The 18,303-nt window shown below is 47.5% G+C and overlaps 1 protein-coding gene across 1 annotated transcript in view; it reads left to right on the top strand.

Annotated features, from left to right (window-relative positions):
* The first annotated feature begins 968 nt into the window (after positions 1–968).
* LOC144146790 (uncharacterized) overlaps positions 969–18,303 on the top strand; it is a 56,516-nt gene continuing 39,181 nt past the window's right edge. The window contains exon 1 of the mRNA XM_077678723.1: positions 969–2,647. Within this exon, the coding sequence (XP_077534849.1) occupies positions 1,721–2,629 (909 nt within the window). The 5' untranslated portion in view covers positions 969–1,720 and the 3' untranslated portion in view covers positions 2,630–2,647. The remainder of the gene's footprint in view (positions 2,648–18,303) is intronic.

The following is an 18,303-nucleotide window of genomic DNA, read 5'->3' as shown; positions in this document are numbered from 1 at the left end:
CCATATTGGCGAGCAGCGCCTCTGTTTTGATGAGCGCACGATGCGTTGATAACAACATTAATGTATCAGTACCGATAAGTTCGCTATGGACAGCTAAAAAATACAGGACGACATATGATGGGCTCATCTGCTATAAACAGTTTTGATATTCAGTTTGGTAATTATTCTCGCCATTCAGCTAATGATAAAGGCTGTTCCGTTGCACATAACATCAAGGTTATAAAATATGAGATAAGATATAGCGAGGGTCAACAAATCGAACGTTTCGCGCAGAGCTGAAAATTTTGGGGCGGGAAACATTTCGTAGCAGTAAAATAATTCTTTCTTTCACTTTGTATTTAGAAAGAAAGAAAGCATGTTCAACACTCTGTACATTAGGGTAGGCCACGAAGGTTACAAAATATAGGGCCTTTGACGATATCAACTTTGTGGTTGGTATCGCGTTAATTATTGTCTTAAGGCTCGGGAAATTTTTTTTTCTTCGTGCATTTTTGAGCATTGGAAAGCGCAAGGCAATCTGCACAGATTAGACCGGTATGCTAACTTCGAGGTACTAAAGTCTGTGAAGAAACAAAAAGCAAGAACATCGTGAAAACTCTCCACTGCCTTAAAATATATGTAACAACGCGAGTCTCGTCACATCGGTTCAATACTGCAGTTGCTAGCAGCAGACTAGTTTAAAAAAATAAATAAAGCAAGGCTTCTTGGAGTTGGCCGCCTGCGCGGGACTGAAGTACAGTAAAAAGGGGGAAAACAATGAACAAGAAAATATTATTTATTCATCGGTGTAAAAACAGCCACATCAAGTTGACAGCGCATGCAGACATGACATGAATCTCACAAATGTTACGTATTTTCGCCTTATTTCCAAATGTTTTTTTTTTCTGCCCCAAAAGCGACTCGAGAAATTATTGTTAATAGCAATTTTAAAACTTATGACGCCTTTTTTGTTTTTGTTTTAGTTCCACTCGAACGGTCAACGGCCGCGCGTGCAACTGTTCCCCGTCTGCGGCATGACGCTGGAACCCCATCGAGCGGCGGACGCATGTGGCGGCGACCAGCTGAATCGGCAGCAGGGAAGCCAACGGATAGGCGGTCCGCTGTCCCCCTCGCCCTTGAGCGAGATCGCTGAACGAACGCACAACAAACGGTTCCGTGATGGCATCGACGCCTGGCGGACGCTTGGGGGCGCGTCGCTCTTTTTCGAAAAGCCGGCGCGCGGCGAAGGCGTCCCACCGGGGTTTACCCTCCCCCCCACTCTGTTCACTCAGACGCGCGGGCCGCAACGGACCGGCGTCCCGGCGTCGGCGTTGCGAGCTACGACGGAAAGGGTTCGAACGCCGAGGCTCTGCGAACTTTGTACTCCCAAACGCTCCTGACGGGTGCCAAAAACTTTTGTTGGGAAAGCCCGTGTCAGCAGTCAGATGTGTCGAAAAGTATGCGTGGAGCAGACGACAAAACTTCGAACAGACGACGAACTTTTGAAAAGGTGGTGAGCACCAGAAGTGGTAAGAATATATTGGCGTGAGGAACGGCCTGGTAAATACTGTATCGAGGACTTTGTGCACTGTTCAGTGGATGACGACAAAAATAGGTGCCAGCATCGGGTGTTTCTAATCCGACAACGACGCATCTCCGAGCGCGCGACAGAAGCAGACGACAACGACCGAACCGCTTCGGAGAGCAGACGACGCTCTCGAAGAAGCGCGGCGAATTCGAAATGCCGCGGGGCTTCCTGCTGCAGCGCTACACGCGCCACAACTCGGACGGGGAGGACAACCGCTCGGACTCGTCTTCTTCCCTCTCGGACCACGACGACGGCGTCCGGATAGCCTCGTCGCCACCGGCCGTCAAGGGCTGCGAGTCGCTGCTCTTCCGCGCCAGCGCGCTCCTGCAGCCGACCAACACCTCCACTCCGCCGTCTTCCCAAGATGACGCCGCTAAGCGCAGCAAGAACTCCCCCGTGGGTCCTCCACCGCTCGTCCATGGAAGTCCACCTCCGCGAAAAAACAGCAGTGGTGGTGGTGGTGGAATACCCTCAACCAAGACGTCCTCAGCGGCTTCTCCTTCTTCGCACAACGGCGGCAAATCCGCCGTGCGCCGTCTGCTGTTCGACGACGACACGCTATCTCCCGTCTCAGGGACCTTCATTCGGCCCTACAGCGACGACGACGACCTGGAACTGGACGAAGAGCTCGACTACGACATTCCGGCAGCGCTGAATCCCGTGGTCGCCAGCGACGAGGCCCGGGCCGAACTGGCCAAGATCGAGAACAAGATCGGGGCGTACGTGTGCCGTCTCTGTCGGCAGCGGTTCGGCGACGCGTTCGGCTTGGCTCAGCACCGCTGCTCGCGCATCGTGCACCTCGAGTACCGCTGCCCCGACTGCGCCAAGCTCTTCAACTGCCCGGCCAACCTGGCCTCCCACCGCCGGTGGCACCGGCCCAGGTCCGAGGGGGGAGCCGGGTCGCCCGCGGCTGATGCCAAGCAGCCGCAAGGGTCGACCGCGACGTCGTCGGAAGAAGAGGCGGCGGGTCCATACGCGTGTCCGGGGTGCCCCAAGAGGTTCCGTCGACTCGCCTACCTGCGCAAGCACGCGTTGATTCACGCCCGAGTGGAGGAGACGTGAGAAGCCGTAACATACTCGGTGAGTGACGTTCTAACCTCGGTGTATTCATCGTGCTTTTTGGAATGGTTTGAAAAAAAAAAAAAAAAAAACGCGACATAAATACGGTGTCTTGAGTTCAGTACAATTGATCCTGTCACTTTTGGAATTGACGTAACATAACAAACAGAGAAAATGTACTAGGGCTAGAACGTTAATTGTTGGTAAACCCATGATGAGCAATTCCAGAAAAATCATGAGCGACGTCCGCTCTGTGAAGGTGAATGACCAGCAAAGCTGTTTAAGACACGGCGGTGAAGTGGCACAGAGTTTAGAAGAAAGTTACGAACTAATTTATTTTGAACTGTACCGGACAAGTAAATGGTTCCGGTGCAATGATAGAGTCGTTTTAGCGACCAATCGTCACATTATATTTTGGGGAAATTTTCGATAAAACAAGAGGCTTAACTGTTTCCTGTAACCAAACTTCTCGCGTGTACATGCTTATGTGTTGACGGGAGACGGGAATTCTGTAACGATTGCAACTTCCCTCAGAATGAGCTAAATACGACAAATTAACTACAGTGGGCGCAATGATAAAGCCGTCATTTGGGCCAACTGCCTTAAAAGTTTGGTGGGGAAAGTTTTGTTAAAGAAGTAGTTACATCGGTTTTCTACTGAACATTTGGGACAAAGTTGGATTTGCCACAAGGTGTTTCGTTTTTCTTTTCGACTGCGAAGAACAAAAATTCCCGGAATCTAATTTATAGAACGCTTCGCTTTAAAAATTTCAGGCAGAACTGCAGGTAGAACTTTGGTTGTGGGAGAGATTTGAGTTGAAGAACTGAAATCACCTTTCGGAATGCATTCAAATTGCCCACCAACCTTCCCGTCCCGTCTCTCTTCATGCAGTCCTTGCCTTAATCCGCCTTGGTTCTGAGATCAAAATCGTTCAACAGATACTGAAAAACCGATAACTACAGTGATGTAGCCAAGGATGGATGTTAATTGTATTAACTTATTAAGAATAAGATGAGCCACGTGGTATAACTGTGACCGAAACAAATAATGCCAGGATTTATCATGAAACGTTGACTACTAGATTCTTGAGCTTTCAACTTCGCCACATACTACTTCAGAGTTTTGCGGCTGCTCAACCCCCCCCCTTCCCCCCCCCCCCACACACACACACACTCTTTCTCTCCGATTCTCACCTACCCAAAGGTTTCGTATCTCTTTTGAACCATTGTAGGCGCGTCAAATGCAAAATATAAGCGAAGGACTAAGGAGGACGACAGAGGCAAGCGCTTCGTCTTCGTTTAAATTTTGCGCTTAACCCGTATACGATGCATATCAACTTGCCCAGAAGTACGCCCTAATTTGAACCACTTTTTCTTAATCCCAGATCCCTGGTTGTCCTATCTCACACAGACACGTTCGGGAACTTCTTAAGTCACACAGTGCCTTTTTCACAGCGAAGTCCTTTAGCAAATCGCAACTTTCCGTGTCCGCAGTTTAAAAAAAAAAATCAAGAAATTGCCGAGCGCGCGCACGTAAGCGGCGACCGCACGGCAGTTCACAAAATCAAGAAAATGCCGAGCGTTCATGTGTGCGTGCCTCGCGGGGACCACCAAGCACTCCCGGTGAACGTTTGTCAAGCCAAACATGCCCACTTAGGAAGATTGGCCAAGATTGGCGGCAACACTTGCTCGGAACGAGAAAGACTCCGGCGTTCACGGTAATCGTGGTAACACTTGCTCGGAACGAGAAAGACTCCAGTGTTCACCGTAATCGTGGTAACACTTGCTCGAACGAGAAAGACTCCAGCGTTCACCGTAATCGTGGTAACACTTGCACGAACGAGAAAGACTCCAGCGTTCACCGTAATCGTGGTAACACTTGCTCGGAACGAGAAAGACTCCAGCGTTCACCGTAATCGTGGTAACACTTGCTCGGAACGAGAAAGACTCCAGCGTTCACCGTAATCGTGGTAACACTTGCTCGGAACGAAAAAGACTCCAGCGTTCACTGTAATCATGGTAACCGTTGGTCGGAACGAGAAGGAGTCGTCATAACGTACGCCCCTCCAACATGATGTCCAATGATTATCTCTTCCAAAAAAATGAAGGAAGCTCGCCCTTACAGCAACAATGATGGAGTAAAAGGTCGTTGCGGCAGCGAAGAGGAAGCAAATCGGCTGCAATCGTGGACTTAAACCTTCGTGATGGTCGTGAAGGTTGCGTTTAGCTTCGGCACCTTCAAGTATTAGGCGTTAGTGTGTGCTTCCTTCATTTTTTTTTTCATTTCACCCTCGCGATAATACATTGCTGTTTGCAGGAGAGTAGTGCTACATCATGTTAAGACAATGCCTTAACGTGTATAAAAAATAAGCGAGTTATAGAAACACCAGCTGGACCAATAAAAGAGAAAACCGCAACCGCTACAAAACCATGGCTGCTGAAAGAACACAGCAGCAAAGCTCGGGTAGAGGACTGCTGGGTTCAAGATGCACAAAACTGCCAAACCTATGGTTTTACAATAATAAGTCACGAAAAATGACGCATTTGATCAAGCGAGAGAATGGTGGCTGTTGATGCTGTGGCCGTTTAAGTGAAACGCGTAGAGAATGCTTGCTTGATAAGGAGCATGTGAAATACTCCAACCTCCCCTCGCGGGAACCCCTGTGTAGATGCGACGCATAGGGGGTTCCGTTGTTGTTTCCGTTAGGTTGATTCTCCCATCGCTTGAAACGTGCCGTGAACCCCCTGCCGCGGCTATGAAGCAACGTGGCGCGGCTATGACGCAACACAATCCACTTTAATCAAATCCAATCCAATCCAATCCAAATCCAATCCAAGCCAAGCCAAGCCAAGCCAATCGAATCCAATCCAATGACCCTCGCGAGAGAGTGTTCGCTATCGGAGAGGAGAGGGGGTGAGCGGCGGAGAGCGCAGCTCGCGCGGCGAGGAGAATGGGGGAGTGGTGTGGACGGACAACAACAACGCCATATGGGGGGACAAGGCGAGTGAATGAGATGCAGTCGCATCTAATATTTGTCCTTAAAATGTATGTCGAGGTGGTTATGGGGCAGCGATAGATGTACGAAGCCTTGCATGGTTTCCGTAATAAACCGAAATTGATAAAGAAAGCTCCCATCGCGACTAATCTTTACTTGCGTGTCACAAGTTGTCATTTGCTGTGGCTGCGACGAAACAAAGATAAAACACGAAAGAAAACAACGATGAAAAAATACACCGTCATGCAGAGCCTATTTACCCTCACTAGTAACTTGTTTCTATCTCATCTTCAGAGACAGTATACATTGCTTGGTATTGACGGTGAACGTCACCTGCAACAGCGTCCCGACAGCTTGGTCGTCAGCTGTTTTGTGGGAAGACATTGTTTCGGTCGGGGCTGGTGTGAGCATCTACCGGAAGTGTTTCGCGATTGCTTGTTTTCTAATGAAAAAGAATTGTCGACATTGATCTACGTGTAAAGAAGTGGACGGCGAAGCTGTTAAAATACCGATGAAACTAAAACGGATGACAAATGCACTTTGAATTCCAATTCGACAATAAATCATGCACCTCTCCGTCTAACGACGACGATGGTTGAACGGGAAGCTTTCTCGTGACGGCTTCTTCGGTTGTTGTCTGAGCGCCATTCATACCTCTCCAAGTCCATCTTTCGTGAACTGGCTGCGTTGGTGAGGAGTGTTTATGCGGCACAGAATTATCCACCGGACTGGTTGAATCTTTTGTTTGTTTGTTTGATTGATTGATTGATTGATTGATTGATTGATTGATTGATTGATTGATTGATTGATTGATTGATTGATTGATTGATTGATTGATTGATTTAACGCGCCGACGCTACACGTGCGATGAGGCGCGTCGTATAGTGGAGGGCTCCAAATTAATTTCTACCACCTGGGGATTTTTAACGTGCGCCGAAATCTCGGACACAAGGGCGTTTCCGCTTTTCGCCTCCATCATAAAAGCGGCCGCCGCCGCAGCCGGGAATCGAACCCGTGTCCTTGGCCTCAGCAGCAAAACGCCATAGCCACTGAGCTACCGCGGCGGTTGTTTGAATCTTTTGGATGCGTACCTCTGCTTGGCCGACTTTCGAAGGACGCAAACCGCAGCTGGACTTACGTGCCTCTCCATCGATGCCTGATAGCTTTTGTATTGTCGCTTAGTTGTTATGTGTGATGGTGAGTGTGCTTAAATTTTGCATGCATTAAAGAAAAAAAATGTCGAAATGGACCAGTCGCATAGACGCCACCTTCATAACGCGAGGGATCCAAATTCGATTCCGGCAACGGGAAGCGTTTTTTTCTTTCTTTCACTTCACTCACGATCATTCATCATAATAGTCAGAGAAAGTTGGCTTTCCTGCAGGGTATATTCGCATACAACGGCATCAGTGGGGACACCAGAGCTTCGCTTTAAAACTTCACCTACGAAACTTCTGACCACCCGGCCGCACAGTTCAAGGAGCGCTAAAAAAACAAAATATTGCTAATTTGCGACTGGGAATATTCTCGTGGCAATTAACCTAGTCAAATGTGCAAGGTCTACAGTTTAATTTTAGCGCACAAACCTGGGGCCGTTCGTTTCACGGTGAGTTTGGGATGCGGCTGAATTGGCTTAGGACTGACGATTTCATGTCAATTGCATTAAAAATGCTACTGATAAATATCCATCATACGGGCTGAGGTAAAGATCCTGTTGGTATGTAGCCGTTTGATTTCTTTAAATCTTCGCTTTAAAGAAATCTGCGGAACTTACCAGCGTGAATTCCCGCAACAACAAGGAGTTGCTGTTCTTTTTCCAAGAACGGTTGGTTTAGCCGCTTTGTTGCTGTACACAAAATAGCGAGACAATCATAAGTTGTTTGTTCCCCTTTTTTAATTGTTTATTTCGACAGTTTTTAACTTGGAGAGTTGCCAATGAATCAATTTCAGGCGGTTCGCATAGACTACCGTTACCCGTTTTCTTTTTGTGGACACTTTGAGCGATGCATAAATCAGGATTTTTTTTTGTACAACATATAAGTTTACTTCTGCTCACTGCAAAACAACTAAGTTATTTCTTTATTACAACTATTGGGACGCTCAAAAAAAGAAAAGGCAGGCAGCAAAGAGCGTGCTCAAAACGAAAGGGTACACATAAAACGGCCGCACGCAAGATTATTTCTGCCATTTTGTCTCGTGTCAACATCTTTCGTCTCTTAGAGAAGTTAGAAGTAATCGCGTTTCTACACAGTTTCAGTTGGCAGAATTCATCTGGCGCATACGTACTCCTTGATATCGGACTAAGAAGTTTAATTGCTGCCGCATAATTACGCATGCAAGAATATCACTACCGACGCAAAGCTCCAGCCTTTTGTGACGTGCCTGCTGTGCACGGTGTTTAGCTTGACAACGGGGTGGATGTGTAGGCAAAAATGATAACTTCCCCTCGCTTCATCTCGGCTGGCGAAATCACGAAACAATTCAGCGGTTCCGAGTACTGCAGTTTTGCGATTACGCAAGCCAAGACTCACTTGCAAGTTATCACTTGCAAGACTCACTTGCAAGACTCACTCAGTGCAAGTTATCACTTTTGACTAGGCCTCTAAACACCGTGCACAGCAAGCACGTCACAAAAGGGTGGAGCTTTGCGTCGGTAGTGATATTCTTGAATGCGTAATTATGCGGCAGCAATTAAACTTCGCAGTCCGATATCTCGGAGTACGCATGTGCCAGATGAATTCTGCCAACTGAAACTGTGTAGAAACATGATTACTTCTAACTTTTCAATACAAACATGCCTGCTTACTGCAGCCACTGAAAAGTTAATTATTCAATTTTAGTTACCGAGATCAAATTTACCTCTTTATTCTGTGTCAACATGTGCTAATAACCTCACTGTAGAGGTTGTGTTTATCTAGCTTTAAGCGCCTAATTTAAGAAATAATTTAAACTAAACTAATTTAAACTTTGATCTCCCTGTAAAGAGGAATACGGCCTACGAATTTTAATACGCTCTTGCTCGACTGTCGTAGTAAAGCTTTAGCAGCAAGGCAATGTGTGTTGCGTAATATACAGGTTAAGACGATTTATAGAGAGCTTTGACGGGGTTACTTAGGGCCTGGGCGGGGTAAAGATGTCATCTCCGAGCAACTCAAACTTATCAGAAACGAGAAACACCAGCGAGCTTGCCCCTGTAGGCACGCTGCCGTGTTTACGGCGCTGCTATGCAAGAAAGCTGCCTTGTAGAATGTGCCATCGTAAAATGAACGGAACCTTAGTTGGATGTTTACAGTAATCCCTCGTGAACTCGAAGTCGTAAAATCTGCTGAAAATTTCGAGATGAGAGGAGTTTCTAGTTAAGGGAGATGCCGAACATTTGGGACCAGGTCACTGAAATAACAGCTATAACACTGAAATAACTGAAATAATATAGCTATAGCTATATTATTATAATAATAACTATAGCTATAACTATATAATAATAACTATAGCTGAAATAACACTGAAAAGGGCTGGTAAAAAGGCTGCACTGCACATGAAAGCATTCGTAATAAAACAAAAAAGTTCGTAGGAAAAACGAATTTTTATTATTGCGGAAGAAAGAATTGCGTAATGCTCGCCTGTCTCGCGTTCGCATCTGGTCAAAACCGTTCTCGAGCTTTTCAATGCATCGCATCAATTGTTGGTCGCCACCTCTACATTGTACCTTGTTGCGAAGCAGGAGCACCATGTTTCCTGACTCTGTGGTTGTAGGCACTTCTCGCGGCTTCTCTTCGTGCTGATGATCAGCTGCGTCGTCCACAGCTCTCTTCAACGATGTAGGCGTCGGACAGCATTCCTGCAAAGGGAACATCGGCCTGGCACGGCGCAGATTTGCCGTTGACGACCGCGTTCGGCGCGTAGTGGGAGCTAAGCGTAAAAACAGATACCTTGTCAGCTGTCTGTAGTGGGCTCTGTCTTGCGTCCTCTCCTTCAACATTTCGAGATATCCACGGTCCCCCGGAAAAGTGCTCCCAGATAAAGGGAGGCAAATACATGGCGCTTATGTGAGGTGAATGCTCGGGGAAAAAACTTTTCGACTCAACCGATAAAATTTCGTGATATCCGAGTTCAATTCACCGAGGGATTACTGTATCTGTAAGTATTTTTTTTCTTGGGTGGTCGGCACTCCACCGGGATCCTGTACGACGTGTTACACATCTCGAAGGGGTCAGCACGGGTGGTACATTTGATCCAGGGCTCCAACGGCCTCTGCCGCTTTGCGAGCCCGCTGAATCAGACCGGTCTGGTCTTCACTGCAGTCGCTGGCCAGCAGTGCCTCCCACTGCTCCGAATTAGGATTCGTTGGGCTTCACGCCACCTCTTCTGTTAGTTTTCTCCTCTCACTCATCATAATTATCATCATAATCATCGACATCATCATTACCGCCATCATTACCATAGTCGTCGTTGTCGTCGTCGCCATTTGGTCGCCGTTGTTATTGGTTTGTTGTCGTCGCTTGTCGTCGTCGTTGTTATCCTTTTGTTTCTGAGTTAGGCATCACTCGTTGCGCTATTCCTGCGCTAATTAAAGATTGCCGTTAAGCAACGCAGAAAAAAGGTACTAGGTGCTCTTGACTTGGTGAGGGGATTTTTTTTTTTGTGCGAACTGTAAAGCTAGCTTTCTCGAGCAAAAATTGCTTCCATAAATACACTGCGTCTTGTTTCCTAGTTGACCAAATAAAAGTTCTCTTTCTATATCCCTCTCTTAAAGGAGCCATGAAGACAAAACACAAGTTCGGTGCATTCAAAAGACCACCTCGTTAGAATCATACTGACCACTTTTAACGTAAATTTCGCTCAAATGAGCTACATAATTAGGAAAAAAGGGAATGGCCATGCGACCCACTGGCTCATTTCCCGCAACAGAACCTATGATGTCCTACCAGACAGCTCTGCGATTGGCGGAGTGCGGCAAAAGCAAACGCAAATTAGGCAGAGCTTATTAGCTTGCCGAACGAGCTATTTGCGCTTAAATTTAGGGCACATTCTTTTGAAAGTCCTAAGAATGGGGAGACAAACAGTGGAAGTTACGAAAGCACACGTAAACATAGAAGTACCGATACGTATGCTGCTGTTGGTACTGCGCGCACTATGCTTGGTTTAGCTGCATAGGACTGCGGGGATTTGGGGTTGTTTCAGACGACACTGGCCGATTGGCACAAGCGACGATGTCTTACGTTACCGTATTTTTCGAGCGAGCACCATGTTTCACGAAACGATTATCTTCATGAACAAAACAAGCCAGGTACAAATACGTTCACACGTTCGCAAACAAACCAAAGGCAGAAAACGGCTTGCCGTGGTGTGGTGGCGCCATCTAGGTTTACTAATGGTAAACAAGGTCCTGTGATGTCATTGCAGACCACGAAAACGCACGATTTAGCGGGAAAATCAAACTTTTAACTTACATTAACCTATTTCTCAGTGAATAAAGCTTCGTTTGCATTCGCACAAGCGCTGGGGGAACTATAAAACACGAAATCTTTCGAATAGCACAAACTTGGGTTTTGTCTTCATGGCTCTTTTAAAGCAAGGTTGACGGAGCGGTAAATGCATTTAGTTTAAGCAATTACCTCTAGTGTTTAGGCTATCAATTCTTTGTGGGTACATTCAAATCATCCAGGTAATCATCACCATCGCCACCGCCGCCGCCGCCATCATCATCATCATCATCATCATCATCACCACCACCACCACCACCACCACCACCACCACCACCACCACCACCATAGTTGTCGTAGCCACAGTCACAGCGAGGAACGTACCGAGCTGGTGCCGAAACAACGGTTGTACTTGGTTGGAGTTTGTTATTTCATTCCTGTGCAGACAGTTTACATCGCTGCGCAACCAATGAATGGGAGCGGCCGTCCATTGATTGACTTACTTCATTGAAACTTATTTTATCGGTACTCTATCGGTACTTTATCGCTTTAACTTATCGGTACTCGATTCGGGCCACCGTGGTTCGGTGTTTGCGGCGGAAATGCTCGTTTCGTCCTTCATCATTTTAATACCGAACTGCGTCGCGTACACTGTCAGTGAAACCCACGTATTTTTTCAGAATTTTCAAAATAAGGAATCTGAATAATCATTCAGCGTTTTTCTCTCTCAAAATAATTGTGCTCAATTCGCTGCAATTTGTTCGTTGAAGCGGCGATAAAGGGAGGAACGGGAACGTGGGAACGGGTAGGCCTTTGAAACGGTGATAGTAAACATATTGGCTGCATATCTGCTCACCTCGCCGCAATAGTCTTTGAGAGACGATAGTCTTTGGCTACCCGTGTGACGTAAATACTGCTCTTCTCTCACCCGCTAACCCCTCACGCTTTCCCCTTCCGTCTCGCCCCTCAATTCAATCGTCCCGCATTCCAATGCTCATTTTCCCTCTATTCGAACCGGCTGTTACTGTTGGCTTGGAACGCCGCAACGAGGTCTAGTCTCGGGGTGAGCTCTTTTTGCATTTTTTGGGGCAAAATATTGTTTCCAATGCGTATTTTTTATTCGCTATCGCAAATATCAAGTGCCAACCTATTTTTAATTAAACGAGCTCTGCCGCGTGCCAGTTGTGCATTGATGTTTTGCCCCAGATATGCCTAATGCTTTCTTTTTGCTGAACGATGTTGACAAGTCTGAATTAAGGGACAGACAAACAGACCGACCAATATGTTTTGGGTTTAAGTAGTCCAAGAAAGGCTATTTAAAAGAATTCTGCTTTTTTTTTACTTTTTTTTCTAAATCCTAATTCCGTGAGGAACGTAGTCAACCAAAGCATCCAGTACTTAGATTAGGGGGTCGCGAAGTACCTCAGCCAAAAATTACTGCTCTATGCCAATCAGATAAGTTAGAAACTTGCTCAAAATATTTTTCTCTCTTACCCGATCTTGGAGTTCTTCAAGCGCTGGAATTACGCCGTTGAAGCGGTGTAGCGGCTATTGGCTTTTCTTCAGTTGCAGCAGTGACACATTCGATAGCCACTTAAAAAGTATCTCGGGCCATTTCCACTAACGTGAAACTTGGGGACGGGCGAAACATGCAGTGTATAAGTATATTCAAATATTGTAAGTTTCTATCTTGCCACACGGCGCGCGCGGATTTGGCACTGGAGAAGCGCCGATGGGAGGAGCAATCGAGCGCTTGCTGAGGCGGTGGCGACCTCTCTTGCGTTGAACCGTGTTTAAGCAATTAAATGAGAGACAGACTGGCCGTAAGTTGTCTTCCTGTCACACGCCGCAGCATGCTAAGAAGAATGCTTTAGAGGAAAAAACCTGGCGTTTGAAACCAACCAGGAGATTCAATTTAACAAGTTTCTGTTATTAACGCAATTAAATCCTGAATATTTCTATATTTTAAATTAGTTTAAATCACGTTAGCCTATTTTGAACCGGTTTTATTCATTATACACTTGTTTTTTGCCCATCGTTTGGCAACTCGATTTACCGTGACGGCATGAGACGACGACGGACGGAGACGCCGACGGCCCGAGCACCTAAGGTGCTTCAACCCTAAAGGAATTAAGCCACAAAATACAACCAGAAACGGAAGGCGTATCTGCTGCGATGAGCAATTACCGCAGTGCTGTTCCACGCTGGTGATAGCCATAGCTTTCGCAGTGCTTCCAGACGTGAAGGACAATGTGAAAGGGTTTATCGAAACGGTTGCAGAGCCCTTTTAATAACGCATCGGGGTTGGGAGGCGCTGCGTGCAGCCACGGAGCAAGAACGTTTCTAGGAAGGGAAACATCCATGGCGGCGGACGCGAGCGAGTGACGAGATGACGTCACAATGAGTACTAGCGCGGAACACAAAACTTCGCAGCTGCGACGGCGAAGTAGATGACAGCGGCCATATTCACTTTCGACGTTATATAACCGCCTCAGGAAGCGAAGTTTCCTCTCTTGCCTTGTTTTTCACTCCGTGATTGCAGCTTACGCCGATGTCTACGCTATTAGGCGGTTTTGTTAGTATCACCGCTTTGATCGCCCCTTCTACCTCACGCCACTAATCACTCATTCTCTGCTATCACGCCAGTGGCACAGAGTGATGAGTGATCGCTCTGATGGCGATATTTAGAAGGAACGTAGAGTAGGAATTGCACAAAATTACGAGGACCAGATGCCAGAAACACGCGGAAAGAAAAAGCTTGTTTTCCTGAGTTTTTTCGTACCTCCCCAGTCGTTCTGTGCAGTTTTCGGCGCAAAGTTTCTTACTAGACAATGTTTACCAACGGACCCAAGCCCTGACGTTTCCGCTAGGAATTACTTGACTCTGCTGGCAAATACGTCCTAATGTCAGTGTGCCTCCGCATCGGGGCCTAATGTCTATGGAGCTCTGTTGGATCGCACGCTATCGCAAGTTATAGTATTTTTGACCGCTGAACAGATTTATACTTATAATGGAGTAGGAATGCTAAACCTTTCTCTCAGGCCGGGTTAGTTCGACCCTAATAGAATAAATAACTTTACGTGGTCTGAATTATACCACTGGCGATTCACCTTGGGAATTATCCATGAGTACAGCTTCTTTCTGCAATGCCATGATGTCTCAGTGGCTATGGCGTCGTTAGCCAGCGACGCGGGTTATTTTCGACTGCGGTGGCCGTTTTTTCTGATGGAGGCAAAAACGAACTCGTGTGTGTCGAGTTTTGAGTGCACTGTGAACATACCCTCCCACCACGGTGCGCCTCGTAGCCCGGCTGGGGTTTCGGGCGTAAAATACACAAAATTTGAAAATTGTTAGCTGCGGCATGGTAAGCGCCCTAATTCGAACGATATGATTGCAACCAATCAGCTGTTATTTTCTGTCTCTCTATTTACGTGTAAAAACAAACAAACAAGCGAAACGAAGTCGGCCGTACGAAGAACGCCGGATTTCATTCAATTGCATCGTTGAAAAGGGGGTCGCCTTATCATATTGTCGGCAGTAAACTTCGACAAAGAAGCGAGCTAACTCGCATGGAAAAGTGGGTCAGAATGTATTCGTGCAAGCAGGGGAAGTTTTGCGCGGTGAATGGCCGACCTCATCTAGAACCCACGTATTGCAATCCGCAAGCCCGCATTTCAGCACGCCAGCATAAAGATGGCCACGAGATGAAGGCGCATTATTCAAAACCAGCCAGCTCCAGCGGCTGATGGCAACTACGGGACCGAAAGGGTCATTTTTGTGCGAGGCTGATGTATGATGATTTGTATTTTTAACGACATGAACACAAAGGACCGTGCCAGAGGGTGCTAGTGGCAGATTCGTATTTCTGATCAGGGTTCCGTAGTGTGGTTGAACAACAAAAAAGGAAAAAAAAATATACAGCTCAAAGAAATACAGAAATTGGATTGGTACGTGAGCATAATCACTAAGGGCAAGCGATGCTGGCTTCCGGCTACCGGTGAAGTAAAACTTGATTGGACTGTTGGTTCTGGGTAGTCGCCGGCCAAGGAGAGCGAAAAACACCACATAAGGAAGGAAGGAAGGAACAGTACAGGAAAGGCAGGGAGGTTAACCAATGTACTGTCCGGTTGCCTACCCTACTCAGGGGGGAGGGGATATGGGAAATGAAAGGGAAAGAAAGGACAGCGATACATAATAAAGGAGAAAATGAGGGGAAGAAAATTAGGAAAAACACGAGGCGTGACCATGTCAACTACAAAGGCCGTACAAAGTACTCACACAAAACCAGAAAATGCGCAAGGCGGTACACTGACAAAATTAGCGAACTAAGGACGCCGCACTGTAGTAATGTCCCTACAATCGTTCAGACGTCCGTGTCCTTCAAGAAGCGAAGTAAGGCTTTTGTGGCCTTTTTGGCCTGTGACGGACAACGACTGTGACACAAAATTGTCTGGTCGTCGAGTTGGCGAAGTGTGGTGGAGAGCTGTTGCCTCGGCTTAATGAATCGGTCACAATGGCACAGAAGGGGTTCAATCGTCTCGTCGGTGGTGCGCACATCACAAGCAGGGCTGTTGGCCATTCCAATGGTGTAGGAGTAAGCACCGGTGAAGGCAACACCTAGCCACAGGCGACAAAGTAAGGTGACGTCCGAGAGCGGCACGTTATTAGGTAGGTGGCGCTGCAAATCGGGGTCGAGCGAGTAAAGACGAGCGTTCGAGAACTCTGGTGTATTCCACTTAGCGAGAGTGACTTCGCGGGCAATGGACCGCAGCGACCTTGCTGCATCAGTGCATGATAGAGGGATGCGGGTCAATCTTGCACTTTTGTGGGCGCCATGAGCCGCTCTATCCGCCTGTTCGTTCCCAGTAATGCCGCAGTGGCTTGGGAGCCACTGGAAAACAATATCATGTCCATGCCTGATTACTGCGTCATATAAGCACCGGATTTCAGCCACAAGTTGTTCGTATGGACCGCGGCGGAGGGCAGACTGGATGCACTAAGAGCAGGCCTCGAGTCGCATAGCACAGCCCATTTTTCTGGCGATTCCCGATGGATGAATAGAAGGGTCTCCCGAATAGCTGTCAATTCAGAAGCGGTTGACGTCGTCGAGTTTGAAATCTTGAAATGAATTTCGGTCGACTTTTGTCGTATTATATGAGCACCGGCAGAACTGGACGTGGTTACCGACCCATCCGTGTAGACATGGACCCGGTCTCTGTAAGCCTCATGCAGAAAGAGTAGGGAGAGCTGTTGAAGACCACCAGGTGGAAGGTCCGCTTTCTTTTTTACTCCCGGGATGTTTAGGTGCAGTTGCGGCTGTAACAGGAACCAAAGTGGCGACGAGGGCCGAGGCGGAGGTGCATAGCTCGATGGCAAGCTCCCGCTGTGAGCGGCAACCACCTTACAAAAAGATGCCTGCGGTCGTGTTGAAGGCAGGGATGCAAGGTAGTGGTGAGGCAACCGGGTGAGATGCCTAATGTGTGCCCTCAGTGTCTCCACTGTCATGTGGGTTGTGATCAGGTGATCCCTTGCAATGCAAATTGTGGCCACAGTTGCGGCGCAACGAGGGAGACCGAGACATGTCCGAAGACCCTGGGCTTGTATGGCCTGAATTGCGTGTCGGTTGGTTTTACGCGTGTTGGTTAATACAGGCAGGCTGTAACGCAAAATCCGAGAAACAGGGCATCGTATAGGTGTAACATCGAGTGCACGAAGACACCCCACGTCTGTCTGGCCAGAAACTTGAATAGCTGGACCACTGCAGTTAGTCTTTTTTTTTTTCAGGAATTAAACTTGATGAGTCAATGATAGATCCCGATCCACGATAACTCCCGGAAACCGGTGACTTTTGACGTAGTGAATATGTTGTCCATTTAAAGAAATCTTATTACAAAGCAATATATACCCCGGTTTCGCATGGTGTTTTTATTTCTTTCGAATGAAAACGCTGTTCTCACTCGTTCACTCTCGCATATACATTGTGGTATATGGTTAAATGGACGTCCTTAAAAGATTTTCCCGAACGAACGGCAGCTCCGTTCGCTCAAACTTTACTCGAAAGTCGGGTGTCTTCTGCTGAATACACTAGGTGGCGCCAATTGGGGTCAAAATAGTCAAGATGGCGCCCAGGTTTCCCATAGGCGAAAATCGTTTTTCTTTGTTCTCTAAATGAGCAAGTAAGCGCCGTTCTCGTTCTTGCTGTTAAACAAAATTCACCACAAAATGCGGCCTTCGTGTAAAGGCTGAGCGCGAACGCTTCTGCGGTTCGCCCAGGAAAAATTCTTAAAGGCTGCAATTTATCGGTGTACCGCCCTGAACACACACACGCACGCACGCACACACACATACACATACACACAACACAGAGACGCACTACTTCCATGGTCATTATATGTCGCTTCCGCATTCTAGAAACCTACTCCACTCACTCACTCACTCACTCACTCACTCACTCACTCACTCACTCACTCACTCACTCACTCACTCACTCACTCACTCACTCACTCACTCACTCACTCACTCACTCACTCACTCACTCACTCACTCACTCACTCACTCACTCACTCACTCACTCACTCACTCACTCACTCACTCACTGCAATGTTGTCCAGCGTGGTGTCGTGGATGCTATCCACATCCGCGAAGGAAATATGGCTTTAGGCTTCTGCTGGAGGTGAAGCCTTAAGACGTCCCTCCCACAAGATTTCAACCCACGTTCAGGTATCCGAGGCCGGACCCGTTAATTAAATTCGTTTGCAACCGTCTGCGTCGTACCTGAACCGTAGCATCGGGATGCTACTCCCCAAAATGTGTTTCCCTGCTCCTGCCGCGTTGCTGTACAAATTCTGTTAACGACGCGACAGCGAGCGACGACAAAAAAAAAAGTGTTCCCACCTAACGGCGGCGAAAACGCTTATACGAGACGACGACTCGGCGAAATGAATACTCCAGGGACCACGTAGTCTCGTAGAGCATAAATGCTTACGGTGCAGCTCTCTGGCTGTTACAGGACGTACGCCGTCAAACGCACACCGATCGACGTCCGCTGTACATACGTCGCTGCGAACGAAACGACCGCGCGGCCGGCGTCACGCCGTCCGTTTCCCCGCAAGTATGTATCTGCGGTAAAACAGCGCGCGTCTATGCAGCGCAGTCCTCTCAGAAATGCACGCTGATGGGACGCGGCGTCACTGAGCGCTATCGATTCCACGACGCCCGTGGCTTCGTATACAGACACGCGGTGCTACGTTATGTGTGCC

This window comes from Haemaphysalis longicornis, unplaced genomic scaffold (genome assembly GCF_048455015.1).
Source record: "Haemaphysalis longicornis isolate Haplotype H1 unplaced genomic scaffold, Haemaphysalis longicornis Haplotype H1 scaffold_7, whole genome shotgun sequence".
NCBI classification, from domain to species: domain Eukaryota; kingdom Metazoa; phylum Arthropoda; class Arachnida; order Ixodida; family Ixodidae; genus Haemaphysalis; species Haemaphysalis longicornis.
Note: the sequence above shows the minus strand (reverse complement) of the source record. Positions and strands in the feature narration are given on the sequence as shown.